At 50.0% G+C, this 19,741-nt stretch overlaps 1 protein-coding gene across 5 annotated transcripts in view; it reads left to right on the top strand.

Moving 5' to 3' along the window:
* GRK5 (G protein-coupled receptor kinase 5) overlaps positions 1 to 19,741 on the top strand; it is a 225,034-nt gene that overhangs the window by 139,907 nt on the left and 65,386 nt on the right. For 2 of the 5 annotated variants that reach the window (XM_060127070.1, XM_060127071.1), the window contains one exon: positions 18,082 to 18,194. In XM_060127070.1, coding sequence (XP_059983053.1) covers positions 18,082 to 18,194 — 113 coding nt within the window. Of the gene's footprint in view, positions 1 to 15,134; positions 15,194 to 15,589; positions 15,668 to 16,814; positions 16,875 to 18,081; positions 18,195 to 19,741 lie in introns of all 5 variants that reach the window. The other 3 variants (XM_060127073.1, XM_060127069.1, XM_060127074.1) reach the window with 3 other exon arrangements.

A 19,741-nucleotide genomic window follows, 5' to 3' on the forward strand; every position in this document is an offset into this window, starting at 1 on the left:
TTTAAAAAAAAATTTATTTATTTTTTTATACAGCAGGTTCTTATTAGTCATCCATTTTATACACATCAGTGTATACATGTCAATCCCAATCTCCCAATTCATCACACCCCCACCACCCCCACCACCACCCCCCGCCGCTTCCCCCTTTGGTGTCCACACGTTTTTTCTCTACTTCTGTGTCTCGATTTCTGCTCTGCGCACCGGTTCATCTGTACCATTTTCCAGGTTCCACATATGTGCATTAATATACGATATTTGTTTTTCTCTTTCTGACTTACTTCACTCTGTATGACAGTCTCTAGATGCATCCACATCTCTACAAATGACCCAATTTCGTTCCTTTTTATGGCTGAGTAATATTCCATTGTATACATGTGCCACGTCTTCTTTATCCATTCATCTGTCAATGGACATTTAGGTTGCTTCCATGTCCTGGCTATTGTAAATAGAACTTCAATGAACATTGGGGTACATGTGTCTTTTTGAATTATGGTTTTCTCTGGGTATATGCCCAGTAGTGGGATTGCTGGGTCATATGGTAATTCTATTTGTAGTTTTTTAAGGAACCTCCATACTGTTCTCCATAGTGGCTGTATCAATTTACATTCCCACCAACAGTGCAAGAGGGTTCCCTTTTCTCCACACCCTCTCCAGCCTTTGTTGTTTGTAGATTTTCTGATGATACCCATTGTACAAGTCACCATTTTTAAGGGGATTTTTTTTAATCGATTTATTTATTTTTGGCTGCGTTGGGTCTTCGTTGCTGTGCACGGGCTTTCTTTAGTTGTGGCGAGCGGGGGCTACTCTTCGTTGCGGTGCACGGGCTTCTCATTGCGGTGGCTTCTCTTGTTGAGGAGCACGGGCTCTAGGCGTGTGGATTTCAGTAGTTGTGGCACGCAGGCTCAGTAGTTGTGGTGCATGGGCTTGGTTGCTCCATGGCATGTGGGATCTTCCCGGACCAGGGCTTTGAACCCATGTCCCCTGCATTGGCAGGCGGATTCTTAACCACTGCGCCACCAGGGAAGCCTCTAGGTCACCATTTTTAGAACTGAACACATGCTTTTTGAGATTTGGGTACCTTAATTCCACCAGGGAAACAGTTCTCTATTTGCTTAAGTCCAGGGACTGCTAGAGGACCATGGGACCCTGGGAGCCTTATCACAGCACCGTGGATCATGCCAAGGGAGGTCGGGTGGGTACATCGCATTTGAAGGGACACCTCGGCCTCCCTTTCAGTGGCAAAGGAGCATCTGAAACTGCCTGATTTAGTAGATGAGGTTCGAGTGGGTGAACATCAGTTCCACAATTAATCCCTCATTGGCTGTGTGTGCTCAGCTGTCCCCTGGTTGGGCAGTGAAGGGGGTGGGTTTGGGGAATTGGCAGGAATCTCCAGTGACTGCTCCTTATATGATGGATAGACAGTATTGATACTTATTGAGGGCCTTCCCTCTGACAGGCACTGCGCTAATAAACCCCTTGGTTGATCTGTCCCTATGAGGTAGGTCGTACTGTCATTATCTCTATTTTAGGTCCAGGAAAGTGAGCCTCAGAAAAGCTCATACAGCTAGTATGTGGTTGGATCAAGCAGAGTATAGGTTCGGCTGCCGTAACAAAGACCCACCCGAACGCTGGTTTAAACAAGGTAGAAGCTTATTTCTCTCTCATGGAACAGTGCTTGGGCAGGGGTTTGGGGCTGCTGTGGAAGTTCTATCTTTGTGGCTGTTTAGTTCCCAGTCTCTTCTGTCCTTAGGATGTTGCCTGCATCTACATGGTCCAAGATGGCACCCCACATGTCTGCATTCTAGTCTACGGGAAGGGGGACATGCCCTTTCTCCTAAGGACGTAACCCAGATAACTGGGATCTTTCTGCTCATGTTCTATTGGCCAAAACTTAGTCATATAGCCACACCTAGCTGCAAATGTTGTTGGGAAATGTAGTCTTTCTTTTGGGTGGCCGTGTGCCTGGCTAAAAGTGGGAGATCTATTACAACAGGAAACACGATGAATGGACATTAGGTGACTGGGATGAGTCTAGGTGGTGCACAGAGTTCATGTCCCTTACCTGTCCACCACCTCTCATCTCTGAGGAGTTCAAGGTCAGCTCCAAGGAAAGGAGCCCAGAGCTGGACCGTCAGCTCCTTGGGTGCTTACGGTGGTGGGTGTTTCTGCCGATCCCTTGATCCTCTGGGGGAGCACAGCGCAGGGCAACAAGTAGGTGCTCAGTAAATCAATCTTAAAGGGAGAGCAGTAGAGAGGGACCTGACCTACCAGATCCAGCCCCAGCTAAATATGATGGGTGCATCTGGATGTGAATTACAAGGGGGCTGGAAACTGCAGTGACCAACTGCCAGGAGGCAGCTGGGCCTAGAAGGATTCCCTTGCAGGGTGGAGCTCCCAGCTGCTTTGGTTGGGACCACAGAGAGGTTCAGGGTATCCTGTTGGCTGCCCTGGCTTAACCCCAACTTTGAAGACATCTATGAGCTGTGATTCCAGACTGGAAATTCGACTCCGTGCCTGCTTTGGGAGGAACTGGCCGCTTTGAGTGGCTTCTCCCCTAGCGGTGGTCTCTTGGGCTGTGCCCTGTACATTCCTGATTCTTTTCTGGCCACATGGAGGTCTGGGTTTGTCAGCTGCTGGCCCCTGGTTTGCGAGGAAGGGCCTCTGCCTCTCTCCCTCTGTGCTCCAGCTGCCTGCTCGAACTGGCCCTGACTCAGCTAGAACAACCTCTCAGAACCCAGGCCCCGTTCCGAAGTCCTTGGAGGGCTTTCTGAGACGACACACTGAATGTGGGGAGCTGAGAGCTCTCCGGTCCCTGTTATTAGTTACACCTTCTGAACAGAGCTTCTCTCCATGCAGGTGCTCAGAAGGGAAAAATCAGTGAGCATCCGATGTTCCAGCGTGGAATTTTTCAATCACTTGAACATTGTTCTTGGCAAGGAATGATTGAAAACAAACAGCCATTATAGGTTACGTTTTGAGACCATTTAGCAACAGAGGGTATTCTTTGATCATCCCAATGGTTTTTTGGTCTTTTTCGCAGTTGTCTTTCTTGTGCTGAGTAACTGAAGAGGATACCGATTAGGCTCGGCATCAGTTAAGTGTCTGTCAGAACGTCTGTTCGGAGCCTGGCAGTCAGAGGGAAGAGAAAAAGTGTTCCCAGAGAGCGGTGTTCAGGCTGAGACGGAGCTTATGCGGTCTAGACAGTTATAAGATATGTGGAACTCTTAGAAAAGAAAGAAGGGAAGAAAGGAAAACATGTGTCTTGGGTTCTGCGTGCTTCTATTCTGTAGTTGTGTAGCTGAGAAGGCTTTAGTTTACAATAAGTGGTATTTGGCAAGAAGTGTTACTGCCTGCTGACCAATTGATTGTGCTCTTTTACTGAGATGACAATGCAGGAGGCATTTTGCTTTTTTTCCCTCTTGATGATTAAAAGCGTCTACTTGGCTCCAGGCAGAGATGGCCCCTGAGGATTTATATGAGACACCTGTGTGGCATCCAGCACCAGCCTTCAGGCTGACAGAAGCAGCTACCCTGCACGGTGTTCAAAATGCCAGGTCCTGGGAGGGAGCTTTGACAGGCTTGACCGGGAGTCTCTGTGCCAACCTGGGTGGGACCCTAGGGTGAGGGTCTTTGAATTTTAATCAAGAACTTCCCCTCCCTGTTCACGCTGAGCCAGGGCCTTAGAGCAGCTGAGCGGCTAAGCAAGCCCTGCGGTGATGAACAAACCCAGACCTGCCCCTACCCGGGCCTCAGTTTCTCCGTCTGAGCAATGAGGGCATCACACTGGCTTTCCTTCGGATTTTCTTCAGGGTCTGTGTCCCTGCTCCCTCCGGCACGCCCTTGCCCTGCCCTATGATTGCGTTATAAAGAATAAGGCTGCCAGTGTTGGGAAGAGGCTCCCTTTCCCACGTGGCGGATCCATTCATTAACTTGACCCAGCCCAGGGACAAATTAGAATGTAGCCAACAGCTAGCAAATTGATGAGATAGGTCGTTAGTCCATTCATTCATTCATACTTGTGCACTCAAATATTACTGAGCCAGCTCTATGCCAGGCTCTGAATGGGGAGCTGGGCGTGCAGGGAACCAGGCAGCCTGGGCCCCGCCTGCTCCAGGTGGGGTCTAGTCCCATTTGGATTCCCCTCCTGTTGGCTTAAGGACTTGCCTCTGTGTCGGTCCTAGCACAGGAATGAGATGTGAAGTGCAGTTCTAACAGCCTGTTTAAAGCCAAGCATTTACTTTTGGACACCCAGGACTTTAAGATTTCTACCTTCAAAGAGCAAGGGATTTGCTTTGACAAAGGAAGTGTAAACAGGATTCTAGTGAATAATATTTCTCATGGCTGCTCCTGCTTTAATCGATTGTATATTTATTGGTGATCTCTTAAGTGTCCAGACTGTCCTAGGCTCTGCCGGGGATGCAGAGAATTTACAGCTCAGCTGGGGATGGATGGATGTGTGTGTGTGTGTGTGTGTGTGTGTGTGTGTGTGTGTGTGAGAGAGTGTGAGTGAGTGTGAAGGCCTACTCTGAGGACAGTGGCTGAAGGAATGAGACAGCACGAACGTTACTTGATCACAGGTGTGGTGCTGGCCGCAGAGCTGAAGGAGCTCCAGGGAGGGGGCGTTCCGGAGGAGAAGGGGAGAGAAGGGTATTCTACATCATTCTCCTTTGCCGGTCCGGCTGGTGGAGCGTAGCTGTCCAGCTGCTAGCCAGCCCCTGAGCTGCCACGGTTTTCCCAGGCCTTAGTCTCTGGAGGCTGAGCCCTGGACTCTGTATGCAGAGCAGTCCTGGGCCCGTGAGAATGGAATGACAGGTCATGGGTGCGTCCAGGTTACCAGGGTGACTCTCTCCCCTGTGGACTCCCGGAGTCTGCCAAATGATGCCACTGGTGTGACGCCATCCACCTCTCAGGGTTCCAGTTCCTCACCTGCTGCCGCTGCGGATTCCCTAGAAGCTAAGAAATGCAGAAGAGCTGTTCTCTTTTCAGGAAGAGATGAGTTCAGATCTCATCTCCACCTCTTGCTAGCTCTGGGACCTTATGCTAATTCCTTCTCAGTGCCTCATTTTTTGACATCTGAGAAATAGGCTGTTAATAGCGTCTGTTTCGTAGATGCAAGAGAAAAGCATGTGAAGTGTTTCGCACGGTGCCTGGTATACAGCAGGTGCCCCATTCATGTTAACTGCTATCGTTCAGTTATTATTATGACACGTCAGGTGGCGAAGTCGGAAGGTCACCGTCTGATCCAAAAGTCATGTCTTTCTGAAAACTAGCTTAGCTGAACTCTATGAAAATTCACGTCTAAAATCCCGACCCACCCTGGGCTGTAACTCGGCTAAGTGAGTCTGAATTGAGGCTCCACCTCTCTCTGTTGGTTTCTGCTGGAGCATCCCGCCTCTCCCCTGTTTCTCATTTGCAGCGTGGGCACCGGGTGAACTGTGTGCCTGGGAATATGTTCGTCTCTTCCCGACTCTAGCCCCTCTTGGGTCTGGGGCTAAGCTAAGCAAAGGTGGCTTGAAGGAAGGAGTTGACATGCTGTCATATTTAATTACCAGAGACCTGGATCAGGTACCAGTGGGCCAAGCCCTCCATACGCTGTTCCTTGAGGAAGCAGAGTGCAGGTGTATCACGTGGCCAGTCTTGTAGGAGCTGTGATGAGGCAGCTGGCGGAACTGGACGTGTATCTGAGAGAGGCCTCCAGGAGCACAGAAATACTGCCACCAAATATTTGCCCTCCCTATCTCAGGAATAAGGACTAAGGTTTGGTCTCAAAATAAGAATGAGTTTTAACATGGTGCTGATAAAGAGTACTGGACACCTTGTAGGTGAAGCGCTTACTGTCCCTGGAATGGCACAAGTTAAGGCTGGCTAAGCCACTAATGGGGATCATATCCAGAGGATGGGGGTTGGGGGGGTCTTTGGAACCTGAGACATCAGGACTTTGGGGAGACCATCAGTTGCTTCCACCTTCCCAGGCATTCACTTCTTAAGCCGCTTTTGGCCAGCACAACCGTGAGCCTCGCTAGGCCCTGGCCACTGGCCCAGGAAGAAGCAGGACTGCCTCTGCATGGAGGTTGCTGTTTGCCTTGGCCCCTGCTTGCCCAGCCACTTCCTGGCCCTGCCCTCCTGTGGCTTTTGCTTCATTAGCTCAGAGCTCCAGGTAAAGCCAGGCCCCGGGGCCCTGGATGGCACAGTGGGCACAGCCTCCGAGGCTGCAGAACCTGCACGCCTCCCTGCTCTCCTCCCGGGCAGGCTAGGGCAGCCCACAGTCAGGGTGCGTCAGGCGCTGTCATCCAGGCTTAAACTGGAAAAACGCTCGAGAAAGACTGACGCATAGAGAGCGGGGGTCACGGCGCCGGGGTCCTGCAGCAAACCATCAGGGCTGCAGTGGAAGCCGGGGACCCAGCCCACGGAGCAGCGCGCTTCCCCGGCCCTGGGGAGATGCTGCTGTTAAGCTCCCGCTTGCTCTGCTCCCGCTCTGGCCACAGTGCAGGTGCAGGAGGGGCCGCAGCCGGGTGGCCTTAAAGACCCCAACAGTCGTGAACTCTGCTTGGGGCTCTGATGCTGGAGAAAGGCCGTGCCCTCTGGTCTCTCCATCCCCACCAGGCTCCTGCCTGTGGACGCACCCAACTGGGAGGCGGGGACATTTACGCTCCCCTAGTTCATCAGCTTCATTTTGTAAAAGGGGAAACCGAGGTCCAGAGAGCAGAATGATGGGTCTGAAGTCATACATGGGTCAGAGGAGAAGCTGGAGGCAGAGTCCAGTCCCCTGGCCCCAGCCCCATGGCCCTGGCTGAGCTTTGAAGACAGTGAGTCAGGCAGGGCCTGTGTTCAGGCCCTTCTCGCTTCTGGAGGCGAGGCCCACCACAGCTGCAGCAGACGGCCTGGCCCAGCCTCGCCTCGGCCTGGGTACCCAGAGCCCTGCAAGCCTCACGGGTTCTTTTGTTAACCTTAGAGGGAAGCCCTGCTAGGGACAACTCTTCATCATCTAGTTTTTTCGGGGAGACCTTCATTTCTGGCAGATTAATCACTCAGTGGCGGGGGGAGGTGTCGGGGGGGTGTGGGCCTGGGATTTCTACTCCCCAACTTGGAGGCTTATGGTCTCCACTTCACACTGATTTGATCATTTGTTTTGTTTTATCTTCATTTGTTTTACGTATACACCTGCGCTCTTGCTTGGCCAGGCACTGTTCCAGATGCTGGGGATGAAATGATGAACTAGACCTTGGAATCTCCCGGGGAGCTTTAAACACTACTGACGCCATCTCCAAAAATTTGATACAGTTGGCCTGGGTGTGGCCTGCGTGTTTCAATTTCTAAAATTGCCTGTATCCACATGGAAATTTCTTTTCAAGGAGGAAAAAAGCTTGTAGAAAGGATGTGGCTCTAAGCGGATGGTTGTGAGCAGAGCCCGAGTGAAGGGAGGCCCCGGGTCATTCACCAGCCACCAGGCTTTCCCAGGTGCCGCACCACAGTGCCGGGTTCCAGCTCCTGGAAGGCTCTGCTGCAGGCCCAGCAGGGTGAAACGGGGCTCTGAGCACCCGCCTGGGACCCAGACCCTGCACCCCAAGGGGGACATGTCTGGCGGCCACAGCTCCTTTGCTTGCCAGGGACTTCTTAATCTCAGTGATCCTACAGCCAGATTTTTAGAATAGTTGTTTTCCCCTCGTCTGTAAAGATTTAAAATCTTAAGAAATAGAAACCACCACAGGTCACACACATCAGTCGTCTCCTTTTTGCCTGGCATTTTCAAAATCCTCCACTGGTGATGAACCAGGTGCCTTTTCTACTGATGCCTTGTGGCTGTCATGCTCCTTCTGTGCTCGCGTGGAGGGAATGCTTATAGTCACAGAGTGGGGACTTTCAGCCCGGGAGAGGGCTGAGAGCCCAGTGGTCTCTACTGGCCAGTAGAGATGGCCGGTAAAAGAGCCAGGCCTGGAACCCAGGTCCCAGTTCTGTCCCCAGCTCTTCCACCGTGCCGGGCATCCCAGCCACTGCCCCACAGTGTCCGTGCCTCCCTGGCCATTCCCTGGGTCCACCTCCGTCACCCCACCCCTCCATTTACCCACCCGATTCTTCATCCCATTCTCACTGCAAGGGAATATCTAAATTCTTCGCTTTTCTTGGCTGCAAGGATAAGAGAGAGGTCACTGCCTAACTCTGGGGCCCCATCACTGCCCAGAGGGGCCCGTGGTGACAGCGGAGGCTTGACATCCTTTCCAGCTCAGCCCCCAGGCCGTTCCTAGGCTCCAGGTATCTCCTGGGCTTTGACCGCACCCAGTGGATTCAGGGCAGAGACCTGAACCCTCACAAAGAGGTGGGGCTCATTCGGGCGGCTGCATGGGCCCCCCGACAAGTAGACTTCCACCCACCCCTCTTCCTTTCACAGATCCACAGACCAGACCCTCCTTTCCTCCCCCTTTCCCACCCCTGTCCCCACTTCCCCCACCTGGCAGCCCAGGCCCAAACACCCTACAGCTCAGTGGTTTTTACATGTGACTTGTCCAAGTGTCACTAACCTTTGTAAGACTCGGGCTTAATAGTTTTGATCCTACAGAGACACGTGACAAGTACAAGACATTCAGTAAAACCCGAGACCAGCAGGAGGGCAACAAAAAGCACAGGAAGATGGGGCTCGGTTTGGGTGTGTTCGTGTAATGTGCCACATGTCATTTTTATTCACATAAAAACATCTTTCTTGAAGCAATAGGAACCCACTCGGCTGTTGCGAACCAAATACCAAATGTTTCCTTTTTCCTCTCCTGCTCCTTCCAAGAGGCTGGGCTATGAAGAATTGCCCTTATCCGTGATGCTATCTTGCCTTTCAGAGAGCCTTTTCCTCAGAGCAAACGCCCAGATGTTTCTTCCAGCTTTGGCAGGAATTTTTGAGAGAAAGCTGTTTTCAAATCCCTTTTCTGTCTCTGTCTTAGACCTGGAGTACAGCAAAGGCGGGGGCTCCAGGCCTCAGTCTAATCCAGTCTCCTCCAATCTGTTTTCCTCAGTTGCCTCAGGACCTATAAGCACCCCTGCCCCCAACGAGAAAAAACAACAAAACCTGGTATTTTGGTGAAATGGTGTTAAATAAGATAAAATGAAAGAAAAGAAGAGAAAGCTCCTGTTGGTAGAGAGATGGCGCCAGGAATCAGGAATCACTTTTGGATTAGCTCTCCCACCCCCCCCTCAGTGTACAATAAACAAGGGCTCCCGTGTTAGCATTTCCATTTCCTCAGGAAGCTGCCTTTCTTGCTCCTACTTCTGAAATGGAATGTGCATTTTCATTGGCCCAAGTTCAAGGAGTGCCTAGGGGCAACAATGAAAAACCGGTCCCAAGCAGGTCTCGGTGGTAGGTGGTCGACACCCCCTCCCCCAGAGCCGGGACTTCTTGCTTCCTATCCTCTGGGTATTGACGCCAGATGGGGAGGGAGGGGTGGCGACCTCCCTCGCTTGGGTTTGTAGCCATGAGGGGAGCCATGCTGTCCCCGCTGCCTGAGTTCTGACTTTCAGTTGGGAAAGTCTGGTGACCCTCCAAGCATCCGCATACCAAAGGCTCTTAATTAAGAAAGTATGTTCCCATTTCACTCGAAAAGAATGAAAACAGTGACAGCATTTATTTATCTTCACTATCAATATCATTCCTGTTTCTAATTCCACTGGGGGTTATGAGTCTTGAAGGAATTGACTGTGGGTTGTGAGATTTTAACCCCAGCCATGTGCTGTGGGGATACATGTGTCTTCTCTCTGAGAGAGAGGCTCAGAGCGAGGGGGAGAAGGGCCGCAGAGCCCTGGCCTCTGCCCTTCTGAGCTCAGAGTCAATGGCTCTCGCCGGGAGGAGTGGCCTTTGCTTTGCCTTCTTTGGTGCTGATACAGAGTTGTCCCCCTTTCACCGGCTACATCCCATTTCTTTTCTGAATCTTCAGAGAGTCTTATAGAGGAGTCTTATAGAGGAGAGGGGATGTCCGAATGGCTACCATTTGTTTAGGACCCACTATGTGCTGACACTGGCCTGGGCACTCACGTGTGTTGCTGATCCTCTGATTGCCCGTGTGATGCGTGAGGACCTGGGCCTCAGGTTAAGGGATGTGCCCAAGACTAGATAACATGTTAGGCCATTTGGGCTGCTGCAAGAGAATACCACAGCCTGGGTGGATTTATAAAGAACAGAAACTGGGGCTTCCCTGGTGGCGCAGTGGTTAAGAATCCACCTACCAATGCAGGGGACACGGGTTCGAGCCCTGGTCTGGGAAGATTCCACATGCCGCTGAGCAGCTAAGCCTGTGCGCCACAACTACTGAGCCTGCGTTCTAGAGCCTGCGAGCAACAACTACTGAGCCCATGTGCCACAACTGAAGCCCACACGCCTAGGACCTGTGCTCTGCAGCAAGAGAAGCCACCGCAATGAGAAGCCTGTGCACTGCAACAAAGAGTAGTTCCCACTCACCACAACTAGAGAAAGCCCACGTGCAGCAACGAAGACCGAACACAGCCAAAAATAAATTGATTTTTAAAAGAATAACAGAAATTTATTTCTCACAGTTCTGGAGGCTGGAAGTCCAGGTGCCACTTCATAAATGACCATCTTCTCTCTGTGTTCTCACATAGCAGAAAGGGCAAGGGAGCTCTCTGGGGCCTCTTTTAAAAGGGCACTAATCCCATACACAAGGGCTCCACCCTCATGACCTAATCACCTCTCAGGCCTTACCTCCTCATACCATCACAATGGGCATTAGGTTTCTAATGAATCTGGGGGGGGACACATTTAGTGTATAGCAGGTGTCTTTCATAATGGTCCTGAGGTGTGGGTACTGTCAATGGCTTATTACAAGAACAGGATAGGAGACAAGAGGAAGCTCTTGGCAAACACCCAAACATCACAAGGTGGTGGTAAGAAGAGGGTTCCTTGTCTTGTTGTGCCCTCTGTTGGTTGACAACTTGTTAAGTGTCATGCCCGACCTTTAAGGTAGGCTTGGCTGTGCCTAAAACCTTCAGGACATGTGTGTTGCAAAAATGCATATGTTGGCATGCTTTGCATGTGTATTCTCAGGCAGTTACCTTCATTACCAAGTAAATTTACTTGCCAACCCCTCAGATAACACTGTGCTGATTTGTGTCCCTTTGTGCCTCACCTCCTGTCCCCAGGCAAGCTATCAGTTTCTGTCCATTTTCTTTAAGCCGTTCTCTCTCTCTTTTTTTTTTTAAATTGAAGTATAACAGATTTACAATATTATGTTAGTTTCAGGTATACAGCAAAGTGATTCAGTTACATATATTTTTTCAGATTATATTCCATTATAGGTTATTAGAAGCTATTGAATATAATTCCCTGTGCTCTACAGTACAGCCTTGTTGCTGATCTATTTTATGTGTAGTAGTTTGTATCTGTTAATCCCATCCTCCTAATTTGTCCCTCCCTCTCTCCCTCTCCCCTTTGGTAACCATAAATTTGTTTCATATTGTTAACGAGTCCAAGCTCGCCGTGCTCACCGCATGACAGGCCAATGAATCAGAGACAAGGTGTTGAGACAAGGAATACGACTTTCTTCGGAAAGCCGACAGACCAAGAAGATGGCAGACTAGGGTCTCCGATAAACCATCTTCTCGGGCTTTGCATGCCACTTTCTTTTATAGCACAGAGAGGGGGAGGAGATGGGGTAGGAAAGTAAAAAGGCCATAAGTTTTGCAAATATCCCCTGGAATGACCAGCCTGGGGGTGGGGGTGGGGTACGTGGGGGGAGGAGATGTGTTAATTTATTCTTTCTTGCAGCCATCCGCAGGTGGGCGGAGTCAGATTGTCTTCCTGAGAGCTGAACAGAGGCACTTTGGTTTAACATTTCAGGCAGAGGGGCAGGGTTCCCTGAGGCAGGCCATTATGTATGATTATAATAACAAAAGCAATGGAAAGCAAAGGTTAAAGTCAAACAGATCAAACATGGAGTCCGATTTAGCTCTTCCCTGTTACACTGTGTCTGTGAATCTGTTTCTGTTTTGTATATAGATTCATTTGTATTATTTTTTAGAGTCCACATATGAGTGATATCATACAGTATTTGTCTTTCTGTCTGATTTACTTCACTATGTATAATATTCTCTAGGTCCATCCACGTTGCTGCAAGTGGCAATATTTCATTGTGTTTTATAAGCCATTCTCTTTTTTTTTTAATTACTGTGGTAAGAACATTTAACATGCGATCTACCCTCTTAATAAATTTTTAAGTGCACAATACAGTGTTGTTAACTACAGACACAGTGTTGTACAGCAGATGTCTAGAACTTAATCATCTTGCATAACTGAAACTCTATATCCATTGGACCGTAGCTCCCAATTTCCCCCACCCCCAATCCCTGGTAACCACTGTTTTACTGTTTCTATGAGTTTGACTATTTTATTCAAAATTTTTTTTCTTTTTTTTTTCTTTGGCCACAACACGCGGCTTGCGGGATATTCCCCAACCAGGGATTAAACCCATGCCACTGCAGTGAAAACCCGGAATCCTGACCACTAGGCTACCAGGGAAGTCCAAGTTTGACTCTTAGATACCTCATAAAGGTGGCGTCATGCAGAATTTGCCCTTCTGTGACAGGCTTATTTCAATTAGCATAGTGTCATCAAGACTAATGCATGTTGTCACGTGACATGATTTCCTTCCTTTTTAAGACTGAATAATATTCCACCGTATGTATATACCACATTTTAAAAATCCATTCATTGGTCGATGGACATTTACGTTTGTTGCCACATCTTGGCTGTTATGAAATAGTGTCGCAGTGAACATGGGAGTACTAATACCTCTTTGAAATACTGATTTTAATTCTTTTGGATAAATACCCAGCAGTGGAATTGCTGGATCGTATTAATTTTTTGAGGAACCTCCATATACTTGAAGCCGTTCTTGAAGCCTTCCTGCAGTGGTCGCAGATCTAGCCCTGAATTCTTGCCCTAACACACTTGTCCCAGGCTCGTCCCTGCCCTGTGGCTTCTCCCTGCCCCTCTCTCCAGCCTCTGGCCCTATTTCTCTGGCTTTGACCTTCTCCTCCTTCCTCAGCACTCAGCCTCTCCCCTGCTGACAATTTGCATTGCCTTTGGCGAGCCCATCACTCCCATTCCCAGGTGCCAGCGAGCCCTCCCCTGGGCACCTCCCCTGAAACCCATCCAAACCAGGAGAGCAGTGTGTGTGCCCTGCAGCCGGGGCATTTCTGGCAGCCCTGCGTGTGCAGCTTTGTTTGTGGCTGCCCTGCCCAGCCCTGTCTGTGAATGTGCCTCCCTCCTGCCTGGGCTGGTAAGCAAACTGCTGGGACAAAGACAAAGCCTGCGGAGCCTGTCTCCTTTAAGGGGTGCCCCTCCCACCCCCCTGCGACAGGGCCTGGAATGAAGTGCCCAGAAGGGGCTCAGCCAGTGTCTGTGAACTTGCTAAGGGAACGTTGGTTCTGTCTGAGGCGTGGCAGGAGTTCGGTGTGCTGCGGGAAGGAGTGGCAGTCCTGTCTTCCTGGGCCAGCCGTGCGCGTGCTTGGGAGGCGTCAAGCCCTCGAAGAAGCAAACGACATGTGGTTTCCTTAAAGCCAATTCAGTTCGGCTTCTCACCAAAGCAGGATCACAACCACAGGGGCTGCCGCCCTCTCTGCCCAAAGGCCAGGGCTTGAACCACACGTGGGAATGGCTCCCAAACCAGTGACCTCCTCCGTAAATGTCTCAGGCTCGTGACTCCCACCCCATTTTTGTCCACCTTCCCATGCACTGCACTTGAATCATTTGTGCTCTAAAATCATTGATGCCCCAGTGGGACAGTGAATCCATTCCAGTCTCCTTGGCCTTGGAGTCCAGCCCTTTCCTGTCTGAGCCCAGCTGCCTCTCCAGCACATCTGCCCCCCATCCTTCTGGGTGCTGGTGGGCCCTAGCCCTCCCTGGGGCAGCCTGCCCCTTGATCCAGGGCACTATAAGTTCAGAGCTTATAATGGGCTTTCTGGACCCCCTTTTCCATCACCTTCCTCTGGACATGCTTCAGTTTTGTGTCCACCAGACCAATGTTACTGCAGCCAAGGTCAAATGTCACATCACAAAGACCACACCCCTATTCTTGGTCTCAGCTGACCGCCAGCTGTTAACTCCAAGCCTGTTTCTGGATCATTAATCTGCCAATGGGTATGAGGTGTGTCTCCTCCCACCCACTCATCCACAACCCCCCCCCCCAGGTGTTCAATTCAGTAAGAGAGTCTGAAAATTGAAGGAACCTTCTAGTATCAAAAAGCAAGAGACCTTGGAACAGAGTTTGTTGAATGAATGAAGGATCCAAAAGAATAAGGCTAGAATGATTTGATGATTGGTGAATACTTTGGGGGCAGGGAGCCTGATGCCCCTCACATCTTACATAACGACAGACTCTTTCTGGCTTGGAAGGAAAGATCAGTGAAGGATGTGGCCAGAAGCAGGATTTTCACATTCAGAAGAGCTGGTGTGTATGTTTGTGTGTAGACCGTGCATGTGTGCCTGTGTACACAGCATCCCAGGGGCCTCCCAGCCTGAGAGAGAGATTCAGAGACAGGGAGAGCCCTGCCCCTCTGTGTTGGGTACTCCTCCCCACTAACCCAAACAGGACACCCTTGGGAGACGGGCTGTGGGCAGGGCACTTCCAAGCTGTATTTCTACAGCATGGCTGGCTTCCTTAGAAACCGACTAGAAAGGATCTGCCCTGAAGATGTATTACAGAGCAACTTGTGCTTTCAATTTCAGTGTCCTCTGACTTTCCCGAAGGTCCCTGCCCCTTGGACTTGCCCTTGACGCATTAAGAACTTTGAATCTGCGCCTTTTCCTGTCACCTTGATCAAATCCCAAATTCACATTCTTTCTTCTGTGGCCTCATTCTCCATTTCTAAAGGAATTGCAGACTTTGCACTTTGATTTTAGTGGTGGTGGTGCTTCCTCAGAGGATAAGCCCATTTATCTTTATTTAAAGCTGAGAAAACATCCAAATAGATGATTACTGACCCTCCTCTTTCTTCCTGGGCTTCCAACGCATGGCTTTCTTGCCTGGGATCCTCTGTACAGCTGGGAGAGGCACGGAACTGAGGTGCTGACAGCTTGTGTTGGAATCACATGGTGTTTACTGTGCTGTGAGTTTATAACGGCTTTGTTTCCATACTGACAGCACACGCCATATGGAGAGAAAAAATCCTGTCAGATGAACCCTTGAGGAATCACAATATGGTACATGAAATCTCATAATTGCTTTTGGAAATGGGGGAGGGCCCCTTGCTCAAATCACATAAGCAATGTGGCTCTCTCTGCCATAATTGAATAAAACGGGAGTTTCACACAAGGTAATTTCCTTTGTTCTGTGTTTGTGCTGGGGAAGCTCAGCTGACTGGGGAAGGACAGGGAAGTTTGTTTTCCTCTCCTTGGGGGATCAGGCTGAGTGGGAGGTGGTGAGAACGCAGGCTGTGTCTGTAGGGCATCGTGCTAACAGGTGCGGACTCCAGACCTGTCACCCTCCTGGCTCCCTCCAACCCAGACTCCCTCCTGTGGCTGATGACAACTTGACATTTTATTACTGTCACTTGGGATCTTGTCTGCTCACCTCCCCACACACCCCCTTTCCAACAGAATCCAAGATCGCTGAGGGCTGGGACCATGTCCCATTCCCCCCACTCCCGACCCCCACCAATCCTGGCACACAATGAGGTGAGTTAAATGTTTGCTGGAGTGGCCATTCCTGAACAATCTGTGCATGGAAAGGTAAGCTGAGTTAAGGCAATAGTTCAAGGCTAGTTTCAGCCCCCAAACCAGTTGAGGAGCGGGCCAAGGGGAGACTTGCAAGGTGCCTCATCCACTTGACCAAAGTATCCTCTCAAGAGAGAATGAGAAATTTGTGAGTGCCTTCTGATACAAGGTGTACTTACCACTGGTGGATCCCTACAAAAACCATTCTTGCCCTCAAGCAGTTTACCCATGAAAGGAGAAATGGGCTATAAAACTCTCCAGCCCCAGTCAGTTGTTCTTTCAGTTGCAAGAGACAAAAACCCAACACCAACTGGCTTAAGCAAAGACAGATGGCTAAAGGTGCAGGCACTGGGCGGGCCTCAGTAGGCTGCCTTTCGGGGACTCCTGTGATATTCACAGCTCCAGGCTTCTCTTCCTCACTCAGCTGTCCTTCCCTTGCACTGGCTTCATTCTCCATGGGCTCTTGCTGGTGGGAAAGACAGTTGTGGCAACTCTTGGCTGACCAGTCCTAAGGCCTTGTCATCCCAGAGAGGAACAAGTGTCTTTTCTGGAAGTTCTACCAAAAACCCTGGAAGGACTCCAAGGCCCCCTGGGTCACATGCCCTGAACCGATCATTGTGGCCATGAAACAGAGGGCTCTGATTGGCCAGGACTGAGTCACGTGCCCATCCCTGGGGCTTGGGAGGAGTTGCTCCCTTAGGACCCTATGATGGTATTTTGCAGACTTACAGAGAGGAGGTTCCCCAAAGGAAGGGAGATGGAACAGACCAAAATCCCCACCTCCACGATGATAACAGATGGTGTTTATTAAGCAATTCCTTTGTGCCAGGCTCTCACTGCTCCTAAGAGATAGTACGATGACTGTTCCCAGTTTACAGAGGAGGAAACTGAGGGATAATGTGTCAGGTCAGTTGCCCTGGGGCACACAGGCAGTGAGTAGGGAGGCTGGGATCTGAATCTGAGTTTAGCTCCAGAGCCCTTCCTTGCTCACAGCCACCACCCTCCCTACAAGTAATGGCTGTACCTCTGTGGATAAACTCTTTGGGTATGAAAATGAGTGGGCGTGATGGTTCTGTTCCTGTCTCCTTGTTGTTTTCCGTATCTCCAGGGGGCGGTTCCTGGCTCCTCCTCTACAGTTGGCAAGGATACAGTCATTCCATCCTCCCAGGTAGCTCTTCTAACTGAGGTCTGCCTCACCCTCTTCCTGGTTTCCCCACGAAGTCACCTGAGTTTTCCTGGTGCAGCCACAAAATCAAAGGGCTAATTTTCAGTGCTCTGGAGGGTCTGAGGCAACAAGTCTCAGCCAGACCTTTGAGCATCTTTCTGCCCAGAGAAAGCCTCTTGCAGAGTCATTGCAGGAAGAAGCAGAAGGGACCCTCCCATCTTTCCTCCAACATGCATCTTCATTATCGAGAGGAAGAGTAAGGCCCAGAGAGGGCAAGTGTGTTGCTTGAAGTCACACAGCAAGTCATTAGCTAGAACCCTGGTCTCTAGGCCTCTGTGCTTTGAGTCTTGCACTGTTATTTCCTCTTCAGAACCCTCTTGGCTACTGAGTGGCTGAGGTCTGGTCACATCCTGTCTCTGTGCCTCTAGCTCCTCAGCTGGAAAATACAGGGTTTTCATAGTTTGAAGCATTCTAAGACTGGGCTTTGCTCCAATTGGGCAAATATGAAATTTTGTTTACTGTATTCATTAGAATATTTGAATTACAAGTCATTTTAAAGTTTTTTCAAATTGCCCTAAATAATGCTCATAAATAAGCCTTTCAGATGTGGTTTGGACTGCAGGCATAGTGTGATCCAGAGGTTCATAACTTCACCAGAGCACCTACTCATCATTTTCCCAGCTCTGACTTCCTCTGTCTGTCAACCTTATCCTCCCAGCAGCTTGTTGTGCGGTGTCAAGAACACTGCAGCAGACCCTGGCCTCACACCCATGCACCCCAGTACCAGAGGAGGAGGGAGCACCTTGGTTTAGCGTGCCCAGGCGACGTCTGTGGTTCGTGCTGATTTTACTGGCTTGGGTTACATGCCTACCACCCTTATCCAGTCAGTCCCTGTAACCACGGAATGTGACATGCGGATCAGGCAGTCAGGGGCAGAGCCTTAGTCCCCAGAGCTGCTAGCATCTCCGTACAGAAATCAGGACACTGGAAAGGGAGTGGGCTGGGGAGTAGAGGCAAGGTCATAACTGGCTCCTCTTTCTACACTGACCTTGACTCTTCTGAGTCTGCAGAGCCTGGAGGTGGATAAAGGGTCCTGAGAGTTTGCCGATCACCTTGCTCCATCTGTCTGAGGCAAGAACCCAGGTGTGGGTTGGTGGCTCTGTCTGGCCCTTTCTGGGGTCTCACCATATTCTTCTTTTCTTACCTCTAGAGAGAGATTACTGCAGTTTATGTGACAAGCAGCCAATTGGGAGGCTGCTTTTCCGGCAGTTCTGCGAAACCAGACCCGGGCTGGAGTCTTACATTCAGTTCCTGGACTCAGTGGTAAGTCCCTTCGCTGCGGGGAAGAGCCCTTCGGTCCTTTGTGATCAGCGATCGTTTTTGTCCAGAGGAAAAGATAGACCACGTGGCTTACGTGGATACAGAACAAACTTGTTGCTTAAGAGACTGCCAGCGCAGACTCGTCTCCAGGCCACCACCTGCTGCATGACCGTGCGGGGCCGCCTCCCACTCTGGGCCTCGGTTGCCGCTGCTTTAACACGAGGTTCTGTCAGTTCTCTGATTCTGGGAGCCTGGGTTACTGTGAAGTAGTACCTAGGAAGTTGGGTGGTTTTCCCAACACCCCAAGGTGTTGGATTCCCAGGCCCCTTCTTCCAGCTGAGAACCCGTTTTCTAAAATTCCAAAGCTTGTGTTTCTTTGTGTGCTTGTTTACTGTCTGCTTCCCCACTAGAATGCAAGCTCCCTGAGGCCAGGGCCCTGGGCTTCCAGTTCAGCTCTGCCTGGCATTGCGCCCAGCCCATACAGGCATTCAGTAAACGTTTGTGGGAGGAACGTGTGTTGGCCATTTCAATGCAATCTGACAGCTGCTGGCTGCGCTGCGCTGGCTGCTGGCATACACAGCTGTGACTGACACCACGGGGACTTCCTTCAGATGTACTGGTCGTTCATTTGTTTAACAAATGCTATATTACTCACCCATAAAAAAGAATGAAATCATGCCATTTGCAGCAACATGGATGGACCTAGAGATGATCATACTAAGTGAAGTAGGTCAGAGAAAGATAAATGTCATATGATATCACTTATATGTGGAATGTAAAAAAATAATACAAATGAACTTATTTACAAAACAAAAATAGACTTGCAGACATAGAAAACAAACTTAAGGTTACCGAAGGGGAAAGGGAGGGGAAGGGATAAATTGGGAATTTGGGATTAACAGATACACAGTACTATATATAAAACAGATAAACAACAAGGACCTACTGTATAGCACAGGGAACTATATTTAATATCTTGTAATAACCTATAATGGAAAAGAATCTGAAAAAGAATATATATGTGTGCATATATATAACTGAATCATTTTGCTATATGCCTGAAACGTAAATCGCCTATACTTCAATTTAAAAAAAACCCAAAAAACAAATGCTGATTGACCTGTGTGGGCTTTTAGGACAGGACGTAGGAACACACAGGAGTTCCTCAACACTTGCTTGGGAGGACAGGACACCTCAGCCTGGCCTACTGCCCTTTGGGTGTCTGTCCAAGGAAGGTAGACAAGGAGTGGGGAGGTGAAAGATGAAGCACGGTCAGTCGTGAAAGGAATGGGGTCATTTGGGCCCCCCCTTTCCAAGGCAGTGGGCCAAGGTGCTGTTGTTTCCTAGAGGCCCTAACGCCATCATGGGCTGCAGCCATCCTGACCTCCAGCTTGGTGTGGGGGACAGCCCTATGGGGCCCAACCTTCTGTGTCTACTTCAGGGTCTCAAGGTGGATCTCTAGACCCACTGGCCAAACTGTCCCCTGAACTTCTCCACCGGAAGTCACATGGGCCCCTTGAAGTCAACGCATCCTTAACAAACTCAGCACC

The sequence above is a fragment of the Lagenorhynchus albirostris genome, chromosome 16 (assembly GCF_949774975.1).
Source record: "Lagenorhynchus albirostris chromosome 16, mLagAlb1.1, whole genome shotgun sequence".
In the NCBI taxonomy this organism is placed as follows: Eukaryota; Metazoa; Chordata; class Mammalia; order Artiodactyla; family Delphinidae; genus Lagenorhynchus; species Lagenorhynchus albirostris.